This window comes from Calonectris borealis, chromosome 22 (assembly GCF_964195595.1).
Source record: "Calonectris borealis chromosome 22, bCalBor7.hap1.2, whole genome shotgun sequence".
In the NCBI taxonomy this organism is placed as follows: Eukaryota; Metazoa; Chordata; class Aves; order Procellariiformes; family Procellariidae; genus Calonectris; species Calonectris borealis.
Window position 1 is genome coordinate 9,146,048 of NC_134333.1, and position 26,475 is coordinate 9,172,522.

Sequence of the window (26,475 nt, forward strand, 5' to 3'; positions counted from 1 at the left end):
TGGAGTGTGTGAGTCTACTCTCTAGGATTCTTTACAACAGGAATTTGCTCAGGAAAATAAAAATACTTTGTTCCTCTCAAAGCCTTTCAATCAGGCATCTCAAAGTACTTTGTGAGCATTAGTTAAACTTTATAATACTCCAGGGAAGTAGGTAAAAGACACATAGCAAAATCACTTTAACTAGCATGGAGACAAACCCACATCTGCAGAAAAACTTTGCTGCTGCTTAACACAGTACAGCAACTGGGCAATGGTTTGAGAAAAAAATACTGTTTTCCATGAATTAGTGCAAGATTAATCAGTATCCAAGCTCACAAAACCCCCATGCAATGCTATGGAAGCATGAACCTTGTAGTCCATACTTTCTATCGGCGCACTACGGACACCAGCATGCTTTAAGAGGAAAAAAAAAGCATGCCCTAATGACAGCGAACCCACCTCTTCCTGAACAAAGTACTTTGGAGCCTGCTGGAAAGCACTCCCGCGTCCTGATGGAGCTGCAGCACAACGCTGCGTCACAGGGAGAGGAATCAGTCAGTGCTACCCTGCTGCCCCGCCAACGCAGGGCAGCCTGTCACCCATCGCATCAGCACGGCCTCGGGACCACTGGAAAGCATCCGTCCTCCCAGTCCACTTGCAGGTAGGCAGAGCTATCGCTTCCCTTGGTTCAAACGAGCTGAGGAATGGAAAGGTTAAACGACCTACCCACAGCCACACACGTCAATGGCAGAGCAGGCAACTGAGCCCCATTTTCCTCGCTGAACCTCCCAGGAAAGTCGTCTTTTCTCTCCATACCCCAGGAAGGAAAAGGGCTCTTGGAATCTCTATTTTAACAGGAGGTCCCAGGATAAGAAGGTTCAGAGCTACCGGCCTCGATCATTAACACAGGCTATCATCGCCACCGCCATATGCTGCACTCTCCAGAGGTCAATTAGAGCCACAGCAGACAGCAAGCGTTGGAAAGGACAAATACAGGCTGTTTACCCTGTGCCAGCACCAATTTATAGGACTTCAACATTTGATATGTGGCAGATGCTGCTCTGGCTAGAATTAACATGGCAACACCAAAAACAACACTGCAGAGAAGCGAGAAGCGTGCTGCAAATCCCAATTTTGCTATTTCACTGGAATACTAAATAGCTGTGTTTTGTACTGGCTGGCACCACTCCTAAAGGTCCTAGGAGATCGGCTGGTGCTTCAGCCAGTATCGGAGCCTCTGGAGCGCAGGACGCTGCCTCGGGCAAGATCCACACAGCCAACAAAAGAGATTTACCCATTTCAACAAAAATGGGATTTGTTTATGCCTACCCCCTGCCCCTGCCAACATCCACAGAGCTCCAGGGATTGTTTCCAGTTGATGAACTGCCACCTAGAGAAGCATCATCACAGCCCGTATGAACTCAACTGTTCATTTAACGAACAGAAGCAAGAGTCACCTCTCCAACAACCCCCAAACTCACTGGGATCCCAGTGCCTGGTATAATCAGCACCTTACAACCGTTTCTATGGTTTCCAGAGCATCACACAACACTGCCGTGTTCATCTTGCTATTCAGTGCAAGATGGCTTCTCCCTTCCAGCACCATCACAACTTTCCCTGCGCCGCTGGCGAGCTCCCATGCACGGGGAACTCCAGCCAGGGCGCGGAGAACGTGCATGGAGCAACATGCACGTAAGCAACACCGAGGAGCTGCATCTCCTCTTCCAATGCCATGACAACAACAGTCACAAGCAAAGCTTCCCCAGGAACCATCTCCACGTTTGCTGAATTTTACATTGCCTTACAGAAAACTCGGAAATCAAAAGTGAGCCTCTGTGACTCCACTTTCTTCTCCTATCTGCACAAGTTCTCTCCTCCCCTCCATGGTTTTCTAGTTCAAAATTTAGCTGTCAGACCAATACCACCCACGTTTGGCCCTGCTTACACCAGCCACAGCCGCACCCCGATCCTGATTCACTTGGTTTAAACGCTGGCTGGAGACCACCAGGACGGCCAAGACCCAACTCGCTATTTAAACAGAAATGCTTAGAACTGGCGTTCCAGAAACTAGTTCCTGTTCTTGGTGCGCTAAGATCATTGCTCCTGATCCTCTCCAGACCCATCGCTGCCTGTATTCACACCAGCTGCTAACAAGCTTGTTTAAACACAAGGCAGGGCCGAACTGTTGCCAGACTTGGTTAATGGACCCAAGGGAATTTCTTCAGTCAACAGAAATGGTGGATTGCATAAAATGGTTGTTTGTTTGATTTGTCCACGAAAAAGTTCATCTCTAATGCAAGTATTTTTGACAGAATCTTTCTGGCACAGCCTCGTGGTTTGTGCTGATAGCAATTTTCTCCCCCTCCTACTGCAGGGATCCCAAGGCAGGGCTCCACAGACACAGGATTCATCCCTCCTTGTAAAACCGTGGTTCAGAAGCCAAACATTAAACAACCCCCCCCAAAAGATTTCCAACAAAGTCCAAAGATGCTCCTGAAAATACTTCTAAGCTGTCCAGACCCATCTGCTGGAAGCACATAAGCAGTTCCACTTCCCATATAACCAGGGCACCAACACCATCTCCCAAACGCAGACCAGGATGGCAGCTGCTTGTGTGTCGAGTAAACAAAGCCACCTCAGCTCGCAGCCTGCTCTGCAGCGTGGCCACACCAGCCACCAACCCTCCCCGGCGCTCACAAGGCTCACCCGAACGCAGACTGAGATCGGTGGCAGAGAGGTGGGGGAAAAATGAACTAGCAAGAATTTGTTGGGAAATCCTGGATGCCTGTCCAAGGGTGAGGAGGTCACAGCTGAAATTTTCTAAACCCCTTCCCAGCCCCTCAGAATACCGTCCTCCTTTCTGGCAGCAATTTCTTCATAATGTGCATCCATTATAATCTCGCTACTAGCTTAGTGTTCACACAGAACTGTCAGCTTGCCTTCCTCCCTTTGCCTAAATATTTCACAACCAAGTGCTCCAAAAGTTACATTGTCCTGATCCAGTGCCTAAAAAAGTTGCCAGATTCCTAGTACCCAAACAGCTACAAAAAAAAGAAAAAGCCTAATTGCCACCAAGCAACAACTGTCCCCAAGAGGCCACAAATGAAACTCAGAAGAATCCCACCAATTTCCATTTCTTCAGGGCTCATAATAGCACCACTGATCAAAGCCTGATTAAATTCATTACCCTGCTTCCTGGGCAAGGCTCTGAGCAGCAAGCACTTGGAACATTCTTTGACTTAGAAATTCAGCGCCGTGTTGAACTACATTTGGAAGCTTTCACTCCATCATCAGGCAAGCTAAAAATGCAATTCTAATTTTTTGTGTGTGTTATTTGTTTCTGCAAAAGTTAAACCTAAATCCCTTTCACTCTCTAGGAAACATCCATTAATCCACTGGAGAAATAGGTGTCTGAGCCCTGAAAGCATATTCATCTAAGAAGGGATGAGGTTTCTGAATTCTTTGACCACCTAAATATTCTCCCAGAACAGCATCCAGAGAGCAGTGGCAAATCAATTCCAATATGAGATTTGTGCCTGCCATCACAGACAAGGGAGAAGTTTCCAGAGAAAAAAATATAAAGATGGTCTTGGGAACCTCCAGAGGAGGTGGATCAAAGAGCTGAGCCTTCGCTGACATTTCCAAGGGACCCTCTCCCAGCTCCCTCCCAAGACTCGTGCCAACCCAGGGAAACCGAGGCCGAGAGTCCGGGCGACATACGTGCCCAGAGCTCTGGTAGCTGAAGCCTGAAGTCACAGGGAGACAAGGCTGGACAGATGGGGGCAAAAAGACACTTTTATATTTTGGGATGGAAAATAGAGACACGTGTAATTCTCCTCATACAGCCAACTGAGGAACAGGATTGTCACTGTGCGTGTAGGACCTCTGGGTCGTGATGCGTGGGAGTCCCCTCACCATTATGGGGCCATAGGGACTGCCCCGAGCAAAAAAGCTAGGGGCTGTGACAGGGGACAGCGCTGTGGGTGTTGAATGAGCATCCTCAGGGCCTCCGGTGCCAGAGGGCGGGTGTGCCAGGCAACAGCACCCTACACGAAGGGACGCAAATCAAAATGGCATCGCTCCCCCTCCCCAGTCCTGGGAAAGAGAAGGAGGGTGCTGGGGAAGAGGACACAGGCAGTCGGGTGGGTGCGAGGCGGCAGGCAAAGAGAAGTGTCTAGCAGCAGGGAAGCCTAAAGCCACCCCCAGGCACGAGGAAAGCGATGTCCGGGAGGGACACCTTGATCCAGGTGGGGACCCAGACTGGCCGAAGACGGGGATGCTCTGGGGAAGGAGCCCCGACCCCAGGAGGACGGCACTGCCAGGGACAGGGACGGAGGCGGGAAGGAGAAAGCCCACGGAGACCCACCCACCAGGCCAGGAGGACGAGCGGTCCTGACACCGGGGTGCCCTGGGAGTGGGAATTCAGGGAAGGACCCGGATTAGGGAACGGATGCCAGGGGGAGGGAAGGCTGCGATTTAGGGGGAAAGTGGGTGTGGTGGACAGAGCCCGCTCCGGGGAGCGAGGGCCCTGGTCTGAGGGGGGCGGGAAAAGGCCCTGCCTGAGGGAGAGAGGGGAAGGGCCCGATCGGGGGGGGCGGGGGCGAGGGCGCTCGCTGAGGGGAAAGGCCCGGTGTGAGGGGGATGAGGGCCCCGACCCGGGGAGGAGGGCTGAGGGGTCGGGGAGGGCCCGCTGCGGGCCGCGCTCACCGTGTGGTTGGCCCCCCACATGAGGACGCTGAGCAGCGGCTCCGAGGCCCGGAACAGCTTCACCTTCTGGCAGACGAAGTGTTTCTTCTTGGTCTTGGTCTTGCTGGCGCTGAGGGCCGAGCCCAGCGCCGCCCCGACGCCCCCCGCCGACGAACCCCCCGCGCAGTTCGAGGCCATGGCGGACCCGGACCGGCAGCGGCACCGGGAGCCGGACCGAACCCCCTCCCCCGGGCTCCCCCCTACCAGCGCCTCCGCATGGTTCCGCCCGGCCCGGCACACGCCCCCCCCTCCCCCAGTGGTACCGCCCGCCCCTGTCAGCCCCTGCCCGTTGGTCCGGCCCGGCCCGTTAGCTTCCCCCTTCGCCGTCCCCCCGCCGCTGCCGCAGTGGTTCCGTCCCCGGCCCCCCCCACCCCGCCCCCGCGGTGGTTCGCTCCACCGCTGAGGAGGAGCCGCCACGGCCGGCCGAGCCCGCTCCGGCCCCGCTCTGAGGAGGCGCCAAGATGGCGGAGGGCTGAGGAGGTGGGGAGCGGGAGGTACCATGTCCTCACCGAGGAGGGGGAGCCTCGGATGCTAAGGAGTGGGAGCGCGGCGCTGGCCGCTGGCTCTCCCCGACTCAACCTGCGGCAGGAACAGGGAGACCCGCAGCACCGCTTAGGCTGAGAAAAGGAACAACGGAACGGGCTGGACGGAGGAAACGGGAGAGGGGAAAGAAAGCGTCCTTCCCTCCTCCTCTTCCCGGAGTTGGTCTCGCCCAGTTGGCGTGACGTGCCCGCCCAGACCACGCCCCGTTCTGAACCGGCCAATAAGCAGCAAGGCGCCTGGAATTATGAATGGACTGCTACACACGTCACGGGCCGCCGTTTAAAGGGCAAGGAGAGGGGCCGGGGCGGCGCGGGGACCCCTCGTGGAGGCGGCACCGGGGACCGGCGGCAGCGGGCCGGGTCCCGCCGGCTGGAGCGAATCAGGCGCTCGATTAAACCCGAAGAGGGGCTGCTACGGCCAGTCACAGCCCCCCGGGCCCTCACAAAACCTTCCGGCTGACAGCGAGGTTTACCCTGCCCCTCCCACCCCCAAAAGCCACAAAGAACATTTAAAAATGACAGTAAAGTTTCTTAATTTAAGAAGGAAAAAAAAAAAAGATGATCTACACTGCTGTACATATACACATTACTTACATTAGAAAATCCCAGAGAAATATCTGCTGTATCAGCTATGCTCCGCTCATTTCCTTTCCCTCCGAAGCAGCTCCCTTTGGGTCAAACACCAATCAAATCTGCGAGCAATTAAATAACGGCTACAGATATTTTGCAGACTCGTCTAATGTCGCGCTCCAAACCCACACCTGAAATGGTGACAGTATCGAGCAGGATTCTGCCACTCGTGTAGCTTTATCGAATTCCACGAAATTAACTCACACGTGCATTTGTTCTGCTCCGATTTTTAAGGACTACCAAAAATAGGTCTTTTGCTCTGTCATATAAAGAGCTCGGACAACCTGCCCAGTGTAGAAAGCAGTTACCACCTGGCATAATCTGGTAACAACAATATATACAAAAATGATACCAGTCAAGGTGGAGAGAGAAGGAAAAGATCTGGCAATACATTAAAAATAGAATACAAAGGCTCACGAGTTCTCCAGCAAAGGTTTGCTTGCAAGGTCACACTCATTACAGATGTATTCACAATGCCAGAAGTCCAGAACACGCCACAGGCTGCAGCACAGAAATCCAGCACCTCTTCGGGAGATGGTAACTGTTCCTGGAGAGAGCAGTGAGCCTGTGCTGGAGGTCTCTCACCTTTGGGAATAAGTCTCCATTTAACACAGGAGCAGAGGAAGAACAAGTTTCATCTCTGCATAAAGTTTTTTTCCAAGGCAGCGGGAGTCCTCTGAAGGGAGTGGATATTGCGTTTCACCCGATCTTCTAGGGTGGAAGTAGACGCGCTTTCGAGTTTTAAGCGACTGCAGAAAATTGAACCGAAGCAAGATATTAGAATCTCTTTCCAAACATTACACCATTTCTAGCAGGATCCACCATCCCCAAGTCATCTACCCAAATTAATCTAACATAGAAAACAGCAAATTATTTCCTATTAAAGTCTGCACTGAAAGAACTGAATAGCTTTTAGCTTGGCTTGTAACAGATTCAATGCCTTATTTAAGGTTGGTGCTCAGAAATATATTTTCAGTAGCTCTCAAGTCTCCTCCGTCTTACAAATATAACTAACCATTAATTACAAATGCATCCGCCACAGAGGACTTGGTTGCTTTCCGTGAAGCAAACGAGGGAAAAGCAATGTGTTCCTGAACTGAGGACAGCAGTCCCCTGGAAATGCCAGAGCTCACGCTGCAAATGACTACGTTAGCTACAGGAGAGAGAAGGGATCCTTGTGACCTCTCACTTTCTTCTACTACTTCAGACCACACTGCTGTGCTTTTCTGAATGATCTCCTCCCATCTCCCTGTTCAAACAACACGCCAACAAACAAAAAGTTTGTTAGCTCAACCAGTTGCTTCTACACAGGGAAACACACAAAAATCTCTCTCCACATGAGATTGTGCTCATGGTGACTTATGTGATTCCAGCTCTGGGCAGCTTCAGGAATTAAGTATACGTTCTCCTCTGATTAATTTATAGAGCCTGGAGAATACTATGCTGCAGCAACTCCAAAATACGTAACACTGCTATAGGATCTTCCTTACACACCACTGCACCTTCTGGAAGGCCTTGTGCCACTGCAGTTTCCTTTGCCTCCAAGTGCACAAGGGACTGTAAGTTACCACCTGTGTTTAGAAATGGTCTTGTTGCTTGTTGAGCACAAGTTTCAGTCCCACAAGCTCTTGGCACACAGACTTCCAGGCCTAAAACTGTTGCAAGCTCCTAAAAACAGAGAACTTTTTAATACCTGCATGTAAAACAGTACTAGGCATTTCTACAGGATGGCAAAAAATAACTAATTACTGGTTTCCGAGTCTGACTACCAAGGCCATCATAAAAATAGCTATCTTTTGTGTTAAGAAGAGAATTTAGGAACAGTAGATGTCATTAGTTCTACTAAAACACAGGAGAGATGGATCTTATACCATAATCAGAAACATCTCAAACGTTGAGGCCATCACTCGCTCCTCAGAAGCTGTGGCCTGTACTTCCCTTGAATGAAAAAGCAGATAATAAAAGACACTCACTTGAAGAACTTCCCATCTCGGGAGTCGAGTTTCTCCAGTTCTCGCTCCAGCTCCTCCTCCTTTCGGTGTTTCCTGAGGTTGTTTGCTCTCTCCTCTTCCCGCCACTTGGCGTTTTCCATCATTTCCTGGCGTTTACGCTCTAGTTCCTCTGGAGAGATCTTTCTATTTGTGTAGAAAACACCACTGCTGTGAATCAATAGCATGCTGGCCCCCCCTCCTTGCTTTCCAATCTTTAAGATGATTTACAATCCCCAAAATTAGGGGTGTTTAACGTGGTTTTTTCTTTGGTAGCCAATCTGCAAAGCTTGTAAGTACATGTCTAAATGTCTGCTTTACCATGCCCCTAGCAAGAGTCTGTTTTCTCCCTCTTTTCAGCCTTCTTGTTTCTAAATGACTGCTAAGATGATGCTGTCAAGGTCGTATTTTCCTGATGACAGTGAAACAGAATGCTTCTAATTAACAGTCCATGGGACAAAGGCTGACGTCACATTACTGCCTTGCACAGCGACGCGGGACACATGGAGAACCAGCAACCAAGTGAATTGGTTTGGGAAGCTGTCCAAGGTGTTAACTAGCAATCAAGCTCAAGAGCACCAAACTGAGCACTTCAGGGCTCTCTGTCTGACTTTCTGGATATCCGATCCAATCTATTTTAGTTAGCTGAATAAAATTTGGTTCACAGATTACACCCAGCTGTTTCACAATCGCCAGGGCAACTTCCATCCAAAAGCACAGGGACAAGATCTTGTTACCTTGTGTAACCCGGAGTATGCTGTCGTCGATAGCTCTTTTTAGGGGAAGGGCTTCTAGCTCTCCCTTTCTCTTCCCGATTGCTATGTCTGTAACTCAGAAATACCCTTATTAAGACAGATGAACATACATTATCACACCTCTAAACTTTCCCTGGATTTTTTGTATACATTCTAAAACCAAGATGTCTCCCATAACTGCAGGACTGTCACCTGTCCACTTAAAAAACAAATTCTAATGACTCTTAATATACTGTAAATTTCCACCTATTTTTACTCAGTTTTAATTATTTCATCAGGCAACAGTAAACATCTAGTACCTGATTTTATCAGCATTTAGTAAAGATAATTCAACAATTATAAATACCTTTTAAAGAGAATTGGTAGCCCAAATAAAGCACAGTCCCAAGCAATACCTAAAGGTGTACCTAGAAAGAGGGTGTCCCGAATGAAGAGTGCGATTGCAGACAGCGGGTCCCCTCCAAGAGCTAACCTGTGTTAGCTTCCGCACTGCTGCACAACTGCACAGCTCCTGCCTTTACACCCAGAACTGAGCAATAACGTGGCCAGAACACTAAAGCCTCCAGAAGGAGACTGAAGAGGGATTTTGATTCTAGAGAACTTCCCCACCAGCAGCCCTAGGTTTACACTATCCATGTTAGCCACACTCACTGTTTACTGTGTCTGGAAGGAGATCTTGACCCCCTGCATCCAGATTGTTCTGAATTCTTCTTGCTAGAGCGTCTCTGAGGAGAGCGGGACTGGCTCCTGGACCTGGAGCGATCCCGGTGCTTGTGGGGGGCCCTCTCCTGGCCGGCAGCTGGGGAGCTCCGAGACCTGTGGCTCTGGTCAGAGTCTCTGACCTGGAATTCAAAAGTGTCTTTCAGCAGAGATGTCTTGTAAGAGCACAACAACAACGTAAGGCCACAGAGGAAACCTCAGACTAGGCTAAGTGCAAGAAGGAGTGTACGCTGTGGTTTGTGTTTACTCATCTCACTTCCTAGGTTCTTATTAACACCTGTGTCTAAAAAGATTATTTCAGTATCATGTTCAGCAAACTAAACCGCCAAGACAGTCAAGCAGAGTACTTAAACAGATATGTGACTGAAGAGAAATAGAATGAAACTTAACTTGAATTCAGAGCAGACAAAAGTCCTACCAGGATCTGAACAACTTTAATTTCATGGCTCCAAATTGAATACGAACTTTATTATATCACGTCCCTCTCATAATCCCCTTCTAGCCGGTGAAGCAATCTTGCAACAAACTGCCAAAACTCTTGCTTTTCCCTAACTCAGGGCATTTGCTACCGACAGAGCTGTGCGAAACACACGTACTTACTTGTAAGCCATATCCTGGGACTCTGGAAGGAGCAGGTTTCCAGGAGGAACTGTTCATCCTCTTCTGAGACCTGAAGAGAAAACAGAACAGTACTTTTGAAGCAGATGAAATTCAAGAATACAGTATTTTTTAAACATTAAAATGTCATAAAACTGATTTAACTATGCAAAAACAATGAAGTAACATATAGAAACATTTAGGCAAATTAAGAGCATTAAATAGAAAGATAAAACTCAGAGAGGATTAGAAAAAGACACGAAAACCAAACAAATTAACCAGGAAACATTGTATTTTTACTACAAAACCTCAAAACATACTTATTTTTGCTTCGCTCCTCATCACTGCTGTCACTTTCACTGCTAGAACTGCGATGTCGATGTTTCTTGTGCTTCTTCTTCTTCTCTTTCTTCTTCTTTTTCTCTTTTTTATCTAAACTGTTTTGCAGCTATAAAGCAAGACACCATTTCATTAGTAATAATTACTGTCTCTACACTTGGGCAGCCAGTATCACAAAGCAAAGTAACAGAGCTCTCTGTGGAAAGGCTCCTGGAACAAAACCTAAACCATTTAACAAGGTCCTCTCTGAAAACTAAAGAGCTTAATGGAGTCTTCCCTAGTGTCAGTTTGGTATTAGTGCACATCAAATCTTATGTCTGCAATCGCTCTGCAGTACTAAACCAACAATTAATCACTAGCTAAAAAAAAAAAAGCACACCAGAAGACTAAAATAACACTAAACATGAAAGGAAGAGAAATTAACTCCTGCCGAGAGACTGAAACAGCATCTTGTTCTATTAAATCAGGATTATAGAAAGCTGAATTTATTCTGTTTTTCTGTGAAGAGTCAGGAAACAGAACTCAGCTCCTTATCCTAAACAATACTAATTTTGACCTGTGATCCTCTCCCTGGTTCAGTGTATTCTGTGCTTTGAGTCTGTAAAGGAGTACTGAGATACACCTACCAATTCTTTGATTTTCTTCATTTTAACAGGATTATTCAAAACTTCTCTCTTCTTTTCCTCCTCCTTCTTTCTAAAGCAGAACAAAAAAAATTGGTATTTTCAAACAACTGAAAATATATTTTCATGAAAGATACTAATCAAGTGCAAGTTCTAAAAACATATAAAGCAGGAAAACAGGCTCCACAAAATAGGTCCAACTAAGGAGGAGTCTGCCCTTTTCTTCTCCACTTAAGAGTGCAACTAGTAGGGTAAACAAAAATTTGTTCTGTTACCATCAATCTGCCTACAACGCTAATGAATGCCTGAACTCCCAGAGCAGACCAGATATATTCACATATGCATAAAAGGGTGAGCTAAGCTGGTAGAGACGAATCAATGTGGAATAACAATCTTTATTTACCAGCCTGCAGCTAGATGATCTATACAATGATCATCAGTTGGTTCAGAGCACAAAAACGTAGATTTGAAATCAAGTCAGCAAAATTATCCAAAAGAAGCAAACTGACTCAAATGCGTTCTTTCACGTTATGTTGCTGTGTCTACACAACCGAAACCCGACTAGTCGTGTAAGCGGCTGGTGACCTCTCTGCGGCCAGGACTGCCACCTACAGCCTAGAGCTCATGAACAGGCAGACATAGCTTTGAGGAAGAGACACAACAGCAGTCTTTACAAAGATAAATAAGACAGCTCTTAGCGAGTTGCTAATAGTGATGCTTTGCCTCATCTACTACTGCTTTTAGTGGAGTATTTAGTACCTTATCATGAAAAGTGGGTCCTCCCGGATTTTGTTTGCCATATCAAGGACAGAATTGGCACCAGTCTTGGCAAAAATGGAGCCTGGGAGAAGTCCTGTCTCATTGGAACAGCCAGCATCCTTGTCTTCTGTCTTCTCAAAGACATATTTGTCCACAGGGCGACCCATAAGATATTCCTCTCTGTTCACCATGCCCCCAGGACCCTGGTACATCCACTCCAACTTCTCTTCTCTTTTCCTATTGCAAACAAGACCATTTTATTTATCCTTCTCACAGTTCCAAAGTTACATTTTAAGGCACTGGCTTACGAATGTGAGTGTAAACGTTTTACCATCCGAAATGTTAAAGCCATGGCTCTGTCAGAGGCACCGAGAGCACCTGTACTACCTCACCAGACAGTGCTCACCTCCAGAGCGTTGTAAGGTCTGGAGGGCACCAGCCCCACCTCACCTGACGGTGCCCATGTCCTCAGCGTATCGCTGCATCTCCTCACGCGCTCGCTCCTCCTGCAGCTCCCGCTGCAGCTCCTCGATCTTCTTCCGCTCGGCCTCATGCTTCTGCTCGGCTTTCCACACCTTCTCCACATTGCGCAGCGTCTGGGGGTGCCAGCTCTTCTTCAGGTTCTGCGGGAGGGCGGACACCGCACCGGCACCGTTAACAAAGGGCCGCCAACCCCCGCCCGCCGGTCCCCACAGGCCTGCCCGCGGCCGTGCCCGCGCGGAAGGGCCCGCTCAGAGCCGCGATGGCCCGCAGCCCTTCCACACCGGGGGCGGCGACCGCAGAACGGGGCACGCTTCGTCCCGCCCCACCGAGACCCGCTCGCACCGACGGCCCCGCTGCCACCGCCGGGGAACGGCCGCAGGCCCCGGCGAACCCGCGCCTCCCGCCCGCCCGCCAGCGAGCCCCAGCCCAGGCCGGAACGCGGAGCCCCGGCGGAGGCTCCCAGCCGCTCTCGGCCCGGCCCAGCGCCCCCGCGCCCGCTCCCTCCTCACCAGGTCGCCGCCCCCCATGGCGGCGGGCGGCCGAGCGCTTCCCCCGCGGCTACCGGGCCTGCACGCGCCTCATCAAAACGCGCCGCCGGCGCCTCTTCCGCGCGGCGCGGCTCACAGTCGTCACTTCCGCCGCGGCGCTGAGGGGACCCGGCAACATGGCGGGCGAAGCCGGCGGATCGGAGCGCGGCCCCGCCTTCGGTGCCGGGGGCGGAAAACCCAACCCAAAAGAAACCACAACAAAAAACGCAGAACTGTTTCAAGCACGAGCGAACTCCCCAGGTAAAGGAGCCGGTTGAACGGCGTGGAGCACGCGGGGCTCCCCCGTCCCTGCGGTCCCGGTCCCGTAAGGACGGGGCCCGGAGCCGTTGTGAGCGGCCGGCCGGTTGGTTTCATTCCTTTCCCACATCGGTGGCCGGTGCCCCGAGGCGGGTAGCGCAAACTCGGGTGTCCCCGAGCGAAAGCAGAGCAGAGGTTTCAGCCACTCGCAGCTGGAGGCCGTTGGGGTGTGTGAGGGGGATCTCGGTCAGCTGAACACCCCCCGCTGCTGTTGGGGGTTGGGTCCTCCCTGGCTCAGCAGAAGAAAACCACGACCTCCAAAATCCCCTATGGCGGGAGCGTTAGGTTTACACTTGGACTCGATCCTAAGGTTCTTTTCCAACCTAAATGGTTCTATGCCCACGCTATTCTAGTGTGCTTGCAAGTTTACTTTTATTTTGGACTGGGATTAAAACAAGACTTGAGCAGGTTTCAAATGAGGTTGGTAGAATCGATCCCAAAGAAGTGCCTAGACTCTACTTGACAGCCCCCTGTGCACCTCAGTGTGCCTGCCAAACGGTGTACAGCAAGTTAAATACAATAAATTGTGATAAATATGATTACTACAGAGAATTGAGAACAGAGAAAAGTACACAAAGGCAGCGAGTAGTTACCCACACAGTGCACAACCCCCGCAGTTTCCTTATAGGTAGGGGCTCAGTACCTCGAACGCTGAAGCTCAGAAAGCAGCCTTCACCGCACAGAGCAAGCTCACAAGACCCAAGGAGATCTCTCCATCTTCTTTCTGTGACAAAATTTGGCAAAACGAAGGTTGAGGTTTCCTAATAGTCAGGAGCTCAGTACTTTCGATGCTGAAGCTCAGAAACCAACCTGCACTGCACAGAACAAGCTCACAAGACCCAAGGAGACCCCGCCATCTTCCTTCTGTGATGACTTTTGGCAAAAGGAAGGTTGAGGGAGAAGAAAAGAGGGGGCACCTGGAGTTGAACCAGGGACCTCTTGATCTGCAGTCAAATGCTCTACCACTGAGCTATACCCCCTGGGTTCACACCTTCCCAAGGGGATTTTAAAAACATTTCCGTAGAGAGACAAGTTTCTATGTCCACTGCTTAGATTCTTTTACTTGACAGCCCCCTGCGCACCTCAGTGTGCCTGCCAAAGGGTGTACAGGGAGTTAAATGTAGTAAATTGTGAGGAATGTGATCACTACAGAGAATTAAGAACAGAGAAAAGGACACACAGACAGGGAGTAGTTACACAGTGCACAACCCCTGCAGCTTCCTTATAGGTACGGGCTCAGTACCTCGAACGCTGAAGCTCAGAAAGCAGCCTTCACTGCACAGAACAAGCTCACAAGACCCAAGGAGATCTCTCCATCTTCCTTCTATGATGAATTTTGGCAAAAGGAACGTAGAGGTTTCCTAATAATCAGGAATTCAGTACTTTTGATGTTGAAGCTCAGAAACCAACCTGCACTGCACAGAACAAGCTCACAAGACCCAAGGAGACCCCGCCATCTTCCTTCTGTGATGACTTTTGGCAAAAGGAAGGTTGAAGGAGGAGAAAAGAGGGGGCACCTGGAGTTGAACCAGGGACCTCTTGATCTGCAGTCAAATGCTCTACCACTGAGCTATACCCCCTGGGTTCACACCTTCCCAAGGGGATTTTAAAAACAGTTCTATACAGAGACAAGTTTCTATGACCACTGCTTAGACTCTACTTGACAGCCCCCTGTGCACATCAATGTGCCTGCCAAACGGCGTACAGGGAGTTAAATATAATAAATCATGATAAATATGATTACTACAGAGAATTGAGAACAGAGAAAAGGACGCACAAACAGCGAATAGTTACCCACACAGTGCACAACCCTTGCAGTTTCCTAAGAGTCAGGGCCTCAGTACCTTGAACGCTGAAGCTCAGAAAGCAGCCTGCACTGCACAGAACAAGCTCATAAGACCCAAGGAGATTTCTCCATCTTCTTTCCGTGACAAACTTTGGCAAAAGGAAGGTTTGAAGGAGAAGAAAGGAGGGGGCACCTGGAGTTGAACCAGGGACCTCTTGATCTGCAGTCAAATGCTCTACCACTGAGCTATACCCCCTTGGATTAACACCTTCACAAGGGATTTTAAAAACGCTTCTATAGAGAGAGAAGTTTCTATGACCACTGGTTAGACTCTTCTACTTGACAGCCCCCTGTGCACCTCAGTGTGCCTGCCAAACGGTGTACAGACAATCACTACAGACAATTAAGAACAGAGACAAGTACACACAGGCAGGGAGTTGTGTCGCACGCAGTGCACAACCCCTGCAGCTTCTTAATGGTCAGGAGCTCAGTACTTTTGATGCCGAAGCTCAGAAACCAACCTGCACTGCACAGAGCAAGCTCACAAGACCCAAGGAGACCCCGCCATCTTCCTTCTGTGATGAATTTTGGCAAAAGGAAGGTTGAGGGAGGAGAAGGAAGGGGGCACCTGGAGTTGAACCAGGGACCTCTTGATCTGCAGTCAAATGCTCTACCACTGAGCTATACCCCCTGGGTTCACACCTTCCCAAGGGGATTTTAAAAACAGTTCTATACAGAGACAAGCTTCTATGTCCACTGCTTAGATTCTTTTCCTTGACAGCCCCCTGTGCACCTCAGTGTGCCTGCCAAACGGTGTACAGGGAGTTAAATACAATAAATTATGATAAATATGACTACTGCAGAGAATTAAGAACAGAGAAAAGGACACACAGGCAGGGAGTAGTTACCCACACAGTGCACAACCCCTGCAGTTTCCGAAGAGTAAAGGCCTCAGTACCTCGAACGCTGAAGCTCAGAAACCAACCTGCACTGCACAGCTCAACCTCATAAGACCCAAGGAGATCTCTCCATCTTCTTTCTGTGACAAACTTTGGCAAAAGGAAGGTTTGAAGGAGAAGAAAGGAGGGGGCACCTGGAGTTGAACCAGGGACCTCTTGATCTGCAGTCAAATGCTCTACCACTGAGCTATACCCCCTTGGATTAACACCTTCACAAGGGATTTTAAAAACGCTTCTATAGAGAGAGAAGTTTCTATGACCACTGGTTAGACTCTTCTACTTGACAGCCCCCTGCGCACCTCAGTGTGCCTGCCAAAGGGTGTACAGGGAGTTAAATATAGTAAATTGTGATGAATGTGATCACTACAGCGAATTAAGAACAGAGAAAAGGACACACAGGCAGGGAGTAGTTACACAGTGCACAACCCCTGCAGCTTCCTTATAGGTACGGGCTCAGTACCTCGAACGCTGAAGCTCAGAAACCAACCTGCACTGCACAGAACAAGCTCACAAGACCCAAGGAGATCCCGCCATCTTCCTTCTATGATGACTTTTGGCAAAAGGAAGGTTGAAGGAGGAGAAAAGAGGGGGCACCTGGAGTTGAACCAGGGACCTCTTGATCTGCAGTCAAATGCTCTACCACTGAGCTATACCCCCTGCCTGCCGCACACCTGCCCAGCAGAAACCTCCCTGCTAATCACTATCGCAGCCAAGCTCTGCAAAGTATTCCCAGGACAAAAAGCAGGAAATACTCATCTCTCTCCTCACAAACGCCCCACTGCCAGTCCTCTTCTCTTGCGCGAATCTACTTCTGTACCTCTGGCCAGCACCCGATCAAACGGAGGACGGAGCCTGCGGACGGTTTAGGGGAAAAACATTGAAATAAAGAGCTCCAAACCGACATTTTCTGGATAAAAGGCAGGAAAAGGGAGGGGGCACCCGGATTTGAACCGGGGACCTCTTGATCTGCAGTCAAATGCTCTACCCCTGAGCTATACCCCCGCCTGGGCACCACTGCCAGGGACGGCTCCTTCTGGGCAGTGACGAGGCGGCTCTGCTGCATTCCACCACCCGCGCTCACCGTGCCTGCAGCGCCGCCTTCACACACCACAGACCTCGCGTCACCCCGCGTTTCACCTTAAAACCCCCCTAGCTCTCTCACCACACTTGCAGCCAGGCTCCTGGGGGCAAAGCTCATGAATGCCCACTTAATCTTGCTCTAAAACATCCCACCATGCACAAGAAAAAAGAACGCTTTGAAACACTGACTTCAAAACACTGCTGAAGGCACTCGGCTGCACCCCTCTTTGGTCTCGGGGTGTGCCCTGCCATTAGACAGCACACCAGCCTCGCAGAGGAACTACCTGCCACAACACCTCCCACGCTGCCCACAGCCTCTCGGCCTTCCCCAACCGGCTGCCCAGGAGCCGCGGACAAGGGAAAACAAACCCAAAGCCTTTCTTCCAACCATCGTGCCGTGCCCTGCCGCAGAAGAAGTCTTCACAAACCAAAAATCCAGCACAAGCTGTTAAAACAGATCAAGGGAGAACACCTTTATTTTAGTGGTGGTTCCTTACTCATGAGCAGGTCTCTGCATCTCTCCCCAGGTCTGAGGAACAGCTCCTTCATCACCAGTGGACTGGAAAGACGGCCACCGCTCAGAAAGAAAGCGATCGACTTCAGCCACAGGTTTGGAGTGCTGCCTGACAGCCAGAGCGCCCGTCGTACCCTTCCGGGGCTTCCAGGTCTGCTGGGAAGAAGCCACGACGGCTCGCTTGCTCCGTGGAACGGCCTGTGGAGAGGAGAGCTGCCCTCAGTCCATGTAAGTCCTTTTCCAGGGTTCCCCTCCCCAGCTGCTGCCAGTGCACAGCTCCCGACGATCCAGCAGGAATGTCTCAGAAACGATTTTTAGGCCACAATATTTCGCAGATTCATATTGGTCAGGCTAAACGGCTGTTCAAAAACATCCAGATTCATTTTTACGTGACTGTTTCTCAAGCAAAGCATTTGACTCCAGACAACCCCGTCTGACGAGTTGTGAGAAGGACACGTACCTGCACCTCCCAAACTCCTGTTCAGGTTCCTCTGTTCTGCCTCACAGCTACGGAATTCATCCACTATCCAGACCCCCCTGCATGTGCGACCACAGTGCTGCAAGAAAGAGAGGAGGAACAAAAATCAAGGACTGAAACAGGCTTCGGTAATGGGGCTAGGAGAAATCACGCAGGAGCTGGAGGAATTGGGCATATTTTTGAGGAGAGGCAGATTTTTGTGCCCATGGCAAACTGTTGAATTCTAAAGCAATTTGGAACAGGGCTGCACAGAGGAATAAGCCTGAAAGCTGGTTCTTTATTAATTGAGTGCCCAGCAGTGCAGATCCTGCTTCCCTACAAGCATCTCAGCAGCAGAAAAGGAGGAAGTAAAGAAGATGCCGAGACAGGATTCATTAAATCTTCCAGGACAACTACTTTATGATCCCTGGTGCATCCACTCCAACCTCTCTTCTGCTATTGCAAACAAGAGCGTTTTATTTTCTATCACAGACTTCCAAAGTGTTTTGGAGTTTAAGGTGATTGAAGCCTGTGAAGGTGAGAAACATCAAACGCACATTTCCATACAAATGCAAACATTTCAGCATCAGAGACATTCAGCGCTTAACCCCTGGCAAGAGAACTTTTGTTTTTTAACGTGAACTTATGTGTCACAGCTACAGGAAAACACAGCTGATATTTAACTTAATGAAACAGAGGAAGAATTAAATCATAGGCCTCTTCTACATAAACGGTATCGCGTGACTAACTGCCTAATGACACTTTACAGTCCGTTATTAGCAGAGCCCTGACAGTTACAAGCAAAGCCCCAAGCAAGCGTAAAGAAAGCTTCCCTACGCACAACCTGCTCCGGACAGAATAAAGCAACACCAACCACGTACCTCGGGGGCACCGGGAGCCCCCGCACCCCCTCACCGGATGGTGCCTGAGACCTCAGCGCGTCGCTGCGTCTCCTCAGGCGCTCGCTGCTCCTGCAGCTCCTCGATCTTCTTCCGCTCGGCCTCATGCTTCTGCTCGGCTTTCCACACCTTCTCCACATTGCGCAGCGTCTGGGGGTGCCAGCTCTTCTTCAGGTTCTGCGGGAGGGCGGACACCGCACCGGCACCGTTAACAAAGGGCCGCCAACCCCCGCCCGCCGGTCCCCACAGGCCTGCCCGCGGCCGTGCCCGCGCGGAAGGGCCCGCTCGGAGCCGCGATGGCCCGCAGCCCTTCCACACCGGGGGCGGCGACCGCAGAACGGGGCACGCTTCGTCCCGCCCCACCGAGACCCGCTCGCACCGACGGCCCCGCTGCCACCGCCGGGGAACGGCCGCAGGCCCCGGCGAACCCGCGCCTCCCGCCCGCCCGCCAGCGAGCCCCAGCCCAGGCCGGAACGCGGAGCCCCGGCGGAGGCTCCCAGCCGCTCTCGGCTCGGCCCAGCGCCCCCGCGCCCGCTCCCTCCTCACCAGGTCGCCGCCCCCCATGGCGGCGGGCGGCCGAGCGCTTTCCCCGCGGCTACCGGGCCTGCACGCGCCTCATCAAAACGCGCCGCCGGCGCCTCTTCCGCGCGGCGCGGCTCACAGTCGTCACTTCCGCCGCGGCGCTGAGGGGACCCGGCAACATGGCGGGCGAAGCCGGCGGATCGGAGCGCGGCCCCGCCTTCGGTGCCGGGGGCGGAAAACCCAACCCAAAAGAAACCACAACAAAAAACGCAGAACTGTTTCAAGCACGAGCGAACTCCCCAGGTAAAGGAGCCGGTTGAACGGCGTGGAGCACGCGGGGCTCCCCCGTCCCTGCGGTCCCGGTCCCGTAAGGACGGGGCCCGGAGCCGTTGTGAGCGGCCGGCCGGTTGGTTTCATTCCTTTCCCACATCAGTGGCCGGTGCCCCGAGGCGGGTAGCGCAAACTCGGGTGTCCCCGAGCGAAAGCAGAGCAGAGGTTTCAGCCACTCGCAGCTGGAGGCCGTTGGGGTGTGTGAGGGGGATCTCGGTCAGCTGAACACCCCCCGCTGCTGTTGGGGGTTGGGTCCTCCCTGGCTCAGCAGAAGAAAACCACGACCTCCAAAATCCCCTATGGCGGGAGCGTTAGGTTTACACTTGGACTCGATCCTAAGGTTCTTTTCCAACCTAAATGGTTCTATGCCCACGCTATTCTAGTGTGCTTGCAAGTTTACTTTTATTTTGGACTGGGATTAAGACGAGACTTGAGCAGGTTTCAGATGAGGTTGGTAGAATCGATCCCAAAGAAGTGCCCAGGAAGTCGGGTTATTGATTGGAAGAGGACATAATTCATGGGGCACGTTTGCCAGGGAGTTCTAATCGCAGTCATGTGCGGATGTCTGCCCCTCTGGCTCACTGTGTTCCGGCCAGACCGCTGCTGCAGGGCCGCGTTTACGGAGCCCTGTGGGGTTCCGTGGCCTCCGGCGGGGCCCGGGGCAGGGGTTAGAACCGGCGACCTCCCGGTTCCCAACCCGGCGCGCTGCCCCTGAGCCATCTCTTCCCGCCAGACGCCCTCCCCGGCAGCCCCGCGCCGGGGGCGCAGCTCAGGGGCAGAGCGTCCGACTGCGGGGCCAGAGGTTGCCGGTTCGAGCCCCGGGGGGCCCCCACCGCGATACCACTCACCTCGGCAACCCAACCAGAGGCCGAGTTCTGCGTCACAGCCCCGGCTCCCGTCAGAAAACGTTTCAGCACAGATCCCCACTTCCAGGAAGGCCTTATACACCGTGCTTACTGTTCACATTAACGGCAATTACTCAAACAGGAAAAACTAGACCAGTCGCACCTCTGTCGAACCAGCTTATTTGCGTGTACGTGCAGTATTCAGGAGAAGAGAGGGAAAAACATCAAAAGTCTGATTTCATGCTTGGCAAAAGATCATCAAGTGATTTCCAAGACCTCAGGGGGGTAAGAAAGTGTCTCCATAGTCTGTGAGGAGATTCTGGAAGAAGAAAGGGTGAAAAAGCAGCTAAAGAGGGGGCACCTGGAGTTGAACCAGGGACCTCTTGATCTGCAGTCAAATGCTCTACCACTGAGCTATACCCCCTTGGATTAACACCTTCACAAGGGGATTTTAAAAACAGTTCTATACAGAGACAAGTTTCTATGTCCACTGCTTAGATTCTTTTACTTGACAGCCCCTTGCGCACCTCAGTGTGCCTGCCAAACGGTGTGCAGGGAGTTAAATATAATAAATTATGATAAATATGATTACTGCAGAGAATTAAGAACAGAGAAAAGGACGCACAGGCAGGGAGTAGTTACCCACACAGTGCACAACCCCTGCAGTTTCCGAAGACTAAAGGCCTCAGTACCTCGAACGCTGAAGCTCAGAAACCAACCTGCACTGCACAGCTCAACCTCACAAGACCCAAGGAGATCTCTCCATCTTCTTTCTGTGACAAACTTTGGCAAAAGGAAGGTTTGAAGGAGAAGAAAGGAGGGGGCACCTGGAGTTGAACCAGGGACCTCTTGATCTGCAGTCAAATGCTCTACCACTGAGCTATACCCCCTTGGATTAACACCTTCCCAAGGGGATTTTTAAAACGCTTCTATAGAGAGAGAAGTTTCTATGACTACTGCTTAGATTCTTTTCCTTGACAGCCCCCTGCGCACCTCAGTGTGCCTGCCAAACGGTGTACAGGGAGTTAAATATAGTAAATTGTGATGAATGTGATCACTACAGAGCATTAAGAACAGAGGAAAGGACACACAGGCAGGGAGTAGTTACACAGTGCACAACCCCTGCAGTTTCCTCATAGGTAGGGGCTCAGTACCTCGAACGCTGAAGCTCAGAAACCAACCTGCACTGCACAGAACAAGCTCACAAGACCCAAGGAGATCCCGCCATCTTCCTTCTATGATGACTTTTGGCAAAAGGAAGGTTGAAGGAGGAGAAAAGAGGGGGCACCTGGAGTTGAACCAGGGACCTCTTGATCTGCAGTCAAATGCTCTACCACTGAGCTATACCCCCTGCCTGCTGCACACCTGCCCAGCAGAAACCTCCCTGCTAATCACTATCACAGCCAAGCTCTGCAAAGTATTCCCAGGACAAAAAGCAGGAAATACTCATCTCTCTCCTCACAAACGCCCCACTGCCAGTCCTCTTCTCTTGCGCGAATCTACTTCTGTACCTCTGGCCAGCACCCGATCAAACGGAGGACGGAGCCTGCGGACGGTTTAGGGGAAAAACATTGAAATAAAGAGCTCCAAACCGACATTTTCTGGATAAAAGGCAGGAAAAGGGAGGGGGCACCCGGATTTGAACCGGGGACCTCTTGATCTGCAGTCAAATGCTCTACCCCTGAGCTATACCCCCGCCTGGGCACCTTTGCCAGGGACGGCTCCTTCTGGGCAGTGACGAGGCGGCTCTGCTGCATTCCACCACCCGCGCTCACCGCGCCTGCAGCGCCGCCTTCACACACCACAGACCTCGCGTCACCCCGCGTTTCACCTTAAAACCCCCCTAGCTCTCTCACCACACTTGCAGCCAGGCTCCTGGGCGCAAAGCTCATGAATGCCCAGTTAATCTTGCTCTAAAACATCCCACCATGCACAAGAAAAAAGAACGCTTTGAAACACTGACTTCAAAACACTGCTGAAGGCACTCGGCTGCACCTCTCTTTGGTCTCGGGGTGTGCCCTGCCATTAGACAGCACACCAGCCTCGCAGAGGAACTACCTGCCACAACACCTCCCACGCTGCCCACAGCCTCTCGGCCTTCCCCAACCGGCTGCCCAGGAGCCGCGGACAAGGGAAAACAAACCCAAAGCCTTTCTTCCAACCATCGTGCCGTGCCCTGCCGCAGAAGAAGTCTTCACAAACCAAAAATCCAGCACAAGCTGTTAAAACAGATCAAGGGAGAACACCTTTATTTTAGTGGTGGTTCCTTACTCATGAGCAGGTCTCTGCATCTCTCCCCAGGTCTGAGGAACAGCTCCTTCATCACCAGTGGACTGGAAAGACGGCCACCGCTCAGAAAGAAAGCGATCGACTTCAGCCACAGGTTTGGAGTGCTGCCTGACAGCCAGAGCGCCCGTCGTACCCTTCCGGGGCTTCCAGGTCTGCTGGGAAGAAGCCACGACGGCTCGCTTGCTCCGTGGAACGGCCTGTGGAGAGGAGAGCTGCCCTCAGTCCATGTAAGTCCTTTTCCAGGGTTCCCCTCCCCAGCTGCTGCCAGTGCACAGCTCCCGACGATCCAGCAGGAATGTCTCAGAAACGATTTTTAGGCCACAATATTTTGCAGATTCATATTGGTCAGGCTGAACGGCTGTTCAAAAACCACACTTAACAAACCATTGCAAGATGCTGGTGCTCTTGTCCATCATGACCTATGTTTGGGCTACAAAATCTCTGAGGCTTTGCTTCCTTCACCACCCTCCTTCCTCCACTATAACCTGCCTGCACTGAAAACCTTAGGAGTAGCACAGAAATATCTCCAAAATCTCTAAGGGAGAAGTGAACGTGCTGTGGGAACAGGTTATGCCAGGGCAGATGGAGGCAAGCACAACCACACCAGGGGTGCCAGGGCTACCAGTCACAGCCAGTCCCAGGCGCCTCTCAGGGGGAGCAGCACCCCGTCACCTGCCCTGTGGCCCACGGCAGCATGCGTGCTGGGGTCAGCCTGGCTGTTACAGGGCACCGGGGCCACCATACCCAGGACAAAGTCACCCCTATTTTCATTTGCAAGCCCAGGCACAAGGCAGCCTCCCTACCCCTCCAGTGGCCCTTGCTCAGGCGGGCCAGAGAACAAGCGGACCTGCAGTTCACATCCACCTTCCTTTCTCTGCTTCTGCCAGAGACACCACCAGGAAAATCACAAGCGGCTTCACATAGCGTAAGGAGCTTTTGCACAGACCTACCTTCCAACCCTGATCGTGAAGCCTTTCAGCTGACCTTGAAAGTTCAGATCACCCCTTCTATCTGCAATTAAGTCAATGATCTCGGGGCCTGTTTCACCACCGATGGAGGGTTTAGAGGCATGTGCTTCAGCCACGACCCCAGCCAGCAGCAGTGGGCTTGATGTGTCCTTGCACGTCTTCAGCAAGGTCTAAGAAACATTCCTCAGAGCTCCAGAATGAACTCTGCAGCTCATGGTACAGATCAGTTTCAGGCAGTGTTTCCTCCCCACAGAATCAGACCAGTATCTCTAAGCAGTTAAATTGCCCATTCTGGAAGAAAATTCCAGACCTACGATTTTGAGAGCCCCTGTAGGAAGGTTTCTCGTAGAAGGGCTTTCATAGACCTCCCAATTTCTATCCGTGCATACCTTAACTGGATCAATTCGGTCAGTATTGCTAAAATTTAAGTCGTTCCACTGCAACCCCCTTCCAGATATTTTCCAGTAATGCAGGAGCCTGCCTGAAAGAGAGACTTATCGTTGGATATTGAAACTCCAAACCCCATCTTCCTAGTAAAGTATATATCCACACAAGGAGTTCTGTAAAAGGGTTTCCCAGAACTAACTCCCTCGTTATAACATTGTCCTGCTCAGCAGAGGAGGGCGGTTTGGCAAGAAAGACACTACTTATTTGGTACAAGGACTTTTATTTTATCTCTACGAAGATGAACACGTTTATGCGATGCTTCCTGCATTGGAGGCTATCCTGGGCCACAGATCTGCACACTCCTTAGCCACAGGGCCTGTGATTGCAGAGCCTGGAGAAGAGAAAAAGACAACAGCGTGTTAGAGGACCGAGTAGGTGCAGAGATGGTTCAGGGCAACATTTTACACAAACACTAGCTCAGCCCGATTGCGCTCTCCTGAGCCTGAGGAGAATCTGGGTCCTTTTGCCCAGGAGCACGCAGCCCTCTAACCGGCAACGCCGACCTACCACCCCTCTCTGCGCTCCCCCTTCGCCCCGTGCAACAGGATTATTGTCCGTACCTTTCATTTCACCTTTATTATTTACTATCACTCCTGCATTGTCTTCAAAATAGAGGAACACTCCATCTTTTCTCCGGTACGATTTCCGCTGCCGAATGACCACTGCTGGGTGGACTGCAAAGAGAAACGAGCAGCTCGGTACCGCAAACGTCACGTTAAGCACACAGTCCAGCAACAGGTACCCAGAGGAACTGTTCTGCTGCAGCATCTAACTCAACACACGGGTTCGGGGTTTGGTTTCATATTTGCAGTGCTTCTCTAAGAGAAGCTACAGTTCATAGTCAATAATACACTTAAAACTGACTGTGTAACACCTACAACTGCGTCTACACTTGGACAATTCAGTGTTTTTCCACTTCCCCACTTGTATTTCTAAATATACCATCAATTCACAGACAATATTCAGCAAGAACTCCTCCCTTCCCCTCCAGAGCAGCAGCAAACCTTCTTTTCCGAGGCGGAATGTCACACCACTGATTGAAATGAACAGCACGGGCTGCCACTTCACCCAAAAGCGATGCCTTTGCTCTGCCCTTCCACGACAACTTGCCGAGCCACTGCACACAGACCCAACAACTGCTTTTTAGAAGGGTGGAGGTGACGCTCCAGAGATTCAGCATCCGCCTTCTGCGCTAGTTTGAGGGAGGAATTGTCCTCCCCTTCGATAAGCGGCCTGCCGCTCCGTCCCGCGCAGGAGGGACCCTACAGCGCAGGCAGGCTCTGGGCAGGAGCTGCAGGACTCACCGCTCCCCTCCGCACTCACCCTTCTTCCTCAGCTCCGGCTTGCCCTTCTTGACGGTAGCCATCACCATGTCGCCCACGCCAGCCGCCGGCAGCCTGTTCAGGCGCCCCTTGATCCCCTTCACGGAGATGATGTACAGGTTCTTGGCGCCTGCGGAGAGAAGCGCCGGCGTTAACCGGGCTGTCCGGGAAGACGCTGCCCCGACGCTTCCCTTGTCAAATCACCGACTGAAGCGAACAGCACGGGCTGCCGCTTCACCCACCAGCGATGCTTTTGCTGTCTCCTTCCACGACATCTCGCTGCGCCACAAGCACAGACCCAACGAGAGCTTTTCAGAAGGAAAAACTGATTTTTATGAACGCCTCCACCAGCTGGTCGCCCTCCGCGTTACAACGGGCGTCTCCCTCCCGCTGGATTCCCCCGGCTCAAGCCCCAGAGGCGGAGGCCGGGCCGCGCTCACCCGTGTTGTCCGCGCAGTTGATCACAGCTCCCACCGGGAGACCGAGGGAGATGCGGAACTTCGCACCGGAGGAACCGCCGCGTCCTGCGGGTCGAGAAGAACATTAAGACCCCGGCGACGGAGCACAAACGGGCTCCAGCCAGCGGGGAGCCAGCCCAGCCCAGCCCAGCCCAGCCCAGCCCGCGCCTCCCCGGGGGGAATTAGGACACCGGCTGCAGCCTCCTCTCCCGGCCGGGGCCGGACGCCGCTCCCCGGGCCCCAGCTCCGCCAGACCCCACCCGAGCGGCGACGCGGGCGCCGCCCGCCCCGAGGCGCCGCGGGACGCCGGATGGAGCCGGATGCCGCCGCCCTCCCCCCGCCCCGGCGCGGCGCCCGCCTCACCTCGCTTCGACATCTTGGCGCCGGAAGAGAGGGCGCCGCGCGCGGCACGCCGGGATATGGAGCCGCCCCGCCCCTCCCGCTCCACCGGACGTCACGTGGCGAAGGCCGGCCCGCCTCACGTGGCGGCGAGGGAAGTCACGTGGCGCTGGTGGCGGGGGCCCGCGGCGCCCCCTGGAGGCGGCGGGGAGCGGCACCCCCCGGTACCGGGAGCACCGGGAGGGGGCGGGACG

The 26,475-nt window shown here is 52.1% G+C and overlaps 4 protein-coding genes, 2 long non-coding RNA genes and 13 other non-coding genes across 42 annotated transcripts in view; 2 read left to right on the forward strand and 17 right to left on the reverse strand.

Moving 5' to 3' along the window:
* PIP4K2B (phosphatidylinositol-5-phosphate 4-kinase type 2 beta) overlaps positions 1-6,536 on the reverse strand; it is a 26,603-nt gene extending 20,067 nt beyond the window's left edge. For 13 of the 15 annotated variants that reach the window (XR_012676914.1, XR_012676913.1, XR_012676911.1 and 10 more), the window contains exon 1: positions 4,687-4,944. Coding sequence is in view for 3 of the 15 variants with exons in the window: in XM_075171537.1 (XP_075027638.1) it covers positions 4,687-4,863 (177 nt within the window). In the remaining 12 variants the exon portion in view is untranslated. Of the gene's footprint in view, positions 1-4,686; positions 4,945-5,861; positions 5,952-6,482 lie in introns of those variants that run through there. The other 2 variants (XM_075171541.1, XM_075171539.1) reach the window with 2 other exon arrangements.
* On the reverse strand, positions 5,776-12,789 carry CWC25 (CWC25 spliceosome associated protein). Of its 7 annotated transcripts, none has more exons than XM_075171528.1 (10): positions 12,671-12,788; positions 12,129-12,301; positions 11,679-11,915; positions 10,923-10,992; positions 10,278-10,405; positions 9,961-10,030; positions 9,292-9,482; positions 8,623-8,727; positions 7,871-8,053; positions 5,776-6,646 (listed from the first exon to the last, which is right to left on the reverse strand). In XM_075171528.1, exons 1-10 carry the CDS (start codon positions 12,686-12,688, stop codon positions 6,532-6,534), a joined length of 1,290 nt encoding a protein of 429 aa, XP_075027629.1. In that variant the 5' UTR covers positions 12,689-12,788; the 3' UTR covers positions 5,776-6,531. The 7 variants fall into 7 exon arrangements, with proteins under 7 accessions (XP_075027629.1, XP_075027630.1, XP_075027631.1 ...); XM_075171529.1 differs by having other exon boundaries at positions 8,623-8,715; positions 12,671-12,787; XM_075171530.1 differs by having other exon boundaries at positions 8,623-8,709; positions 12,671-12,786.
* Positions 12,790-12,793: 4 nt separating this feature from the next.
* LOC142091940 (uncharacterized) lies at positions 12,794-18,831 on the forward strand. Its single transcript, XR_012676918.1, has 2 exons — positions 12,794-12,949; positions 17,359-18,831. It is a non-coding gene; the product is annotated as an uncharacterized LOC142091940 (long non-coding RNA).
* TRNAC-GCA (transfer RNA cysteine (anticodon GCA)) lies at positions 13,915-13,986 on the reverse strand. Its single transcript has one exon. It is a non-coding gene; the product is annotated as a tRNA-Cys (tRNA).
* On the reverse strand, positions 14,515-14,586 carry TRNAC-GCA (transfer RNA cysteine (anticodon GCA)). Its single transcript has one exon. It is a non-coding gene; the product is annotated as a tRNA-Cys (tRNA).
* On the reverse strand, positions 14,977-15,048 carry TRNAC-GCA (transfer RNA cysteine (anticodon GCA)). Its single transcript has one exon. It is a non-coding gene; the product is annotated as a tRNA-Cys (tRNA).
* TRNAC-GCA (transfer RNA cysteine (anticodon GCA)) lies at positions 15,412-15,483 on the reverse strand. Its single transcript has one exon. It is a non-coding gene; the product is annotated as a tRNA-Cys (tRNA).
* On the reverse strand, positions 15,877-15,948 carry TRNAC-GCA (transfer RNA cysteine (anticodon GCA)). Its single transcript has one exon. It is a non-coding gene; the product is annotated as a tRNA-Cys (tRNA).
* TRNAC-GCA (transfer RNA cysteine (anticodon GCA)) lies at positions 16,337-16,408 on the reverse strand. The gene has a single exon. It is a non-coding gene; the product is annotated as a tRNA-Cys (tRNA).
* Positions 16,589-19,359, reverse strand: LOC142091937 (pre-mRNA-splicing factor CWC25 homolog). 4 transcript variants are annotated; one of them, XR_012676916.1, is made up of 5 exons: positions 19,248-19,359; positions 18,684-18,878; positions 17,806-17,902; positions 17,201-17,704; positions 16,589-16,603 (listed from the first exon to the last, which is right to left on the reverse strand). XR_012676916.1 is itself a non-coding variant. In XM_075171544.1 (4 exons), the coding sequence occupies exons 1-4, from the start codon at positions 19,263-19,265 to the stop codon at positions 17,431-17,433; spliced, it is 372 nt and encodes a 123-aa protein (XP_075027645.1). In that variant the 5' UTR covers positions 19,266-19,356; the 3' UTR covers positions 17,280-17,430. The 4 variants fall into 4 exon arrangements, 2 of the variants coding, with proteins under 2 accessions (XP_075027645.1, XP_075027647.1); XR_012676915.1 differs by having other exon boundaries at positions 17,201-17,543; positions 19,248-19,356; XM_075171544.1 differs by lacking the exon at positions 16,589-16,603 and having other exon boundaries at positions 17,280-17,543; positions 18,735-18,878; positions 19,248-19,356.
* Positions 16,682-16,753, reverse strand: TRNAC-GCA (transfer RNA cysteine (anticodon GCA)). The gene has a single exon. It is a non-coding gene; the product is annotated as a tRNA-Cys (tRNA).
* Positions 19,360-19,367: 8 nt separating the features above from the next.
* Positions 19,368-24,375, forward strand: LOC142091939 (uncharacterized). Its single transcript, XR_012676917.1, has 2 exons — positions 19,368-19,526; positions 22,700-24,375. It is a non-coding gene; the product is annotated as an uncharacterized LOC142091939 (long non-coding RNA).
* Positions 20,751-20,822, reverse strand: TRNAC-GCA (transfer RNA cysteine (anticodon GCA)). Its single transcript has one exon. It is a non-coding gene; the product is annotated as a tRNA-Cys (tRNA).
* Positions 21,217-21,288, reverse strand: TRNAC-GCA (transfer RNA cysteine (anticodon GCA)). The gene has a single exon. It is a non-coding gene; the product is annotated as a tRNA-Cys (tRNA).
* TRNAC-GCA (transfer RNA cysteine (anticodon GCA)) lies at positions 21,678-21,749 on the reverse strand. The gene has a single exon. It is a non-coding gene; the product is annotated as a tRNA-Cys (tRNA).
* Positions 22,023-22,094, reverse strand: TRNAC-GCA (transfer RNA cysteine (anticodon GCA)). Its single transcript has one exon. It is a non-coding gene; the product is annotated as a tRNA-Cys (tRNA).
* RPL23 (ribosomal protein L23) lies at positions 24,303-26,345 on the reverse strand. Its single transcript, XM_075171542.1, has 5 exons — positions 26,246-26,345; positions 25,865-25,948; positions 25,426-25,554; positions 24,663-24,776; positions 24,303-24,433 (listed from the first exon to the last, which is right to left on the reverse strand). Exons 1-5 carry the CDS (start codon positions 26,256-26,258, stop codon positions 24,351-24,353), a joined length of 423 nt encoding a protein of 140 aa, XP_075027643.1. The 5' UTR covers positions 26,259-26,345; the 3' UTR covers positions 24,303-24,350.
* On the reverse strand, positions 25,123-25,255 carry LOC142092165 (small nucleolar RNA SNORA21). Its single transcript, XR_012676955.1, has one exon. It is a non-coding gene; the product is annotated as a small nucleolar RNA SNORA21 (small nucleolar RNA).
* Positions 25,615-25,746, reverse strand: LOC142092164 (small nucleolar RNA SNORA21). Its single transcript, XR_012676954.1, has one exon. It is a non-coding gene; the product is annotated as a small nucleolar RNA SNORA21 (small nucleolar RNA).
* Positions 26,346-26,475: the final 130 nt, after the last annotated feature.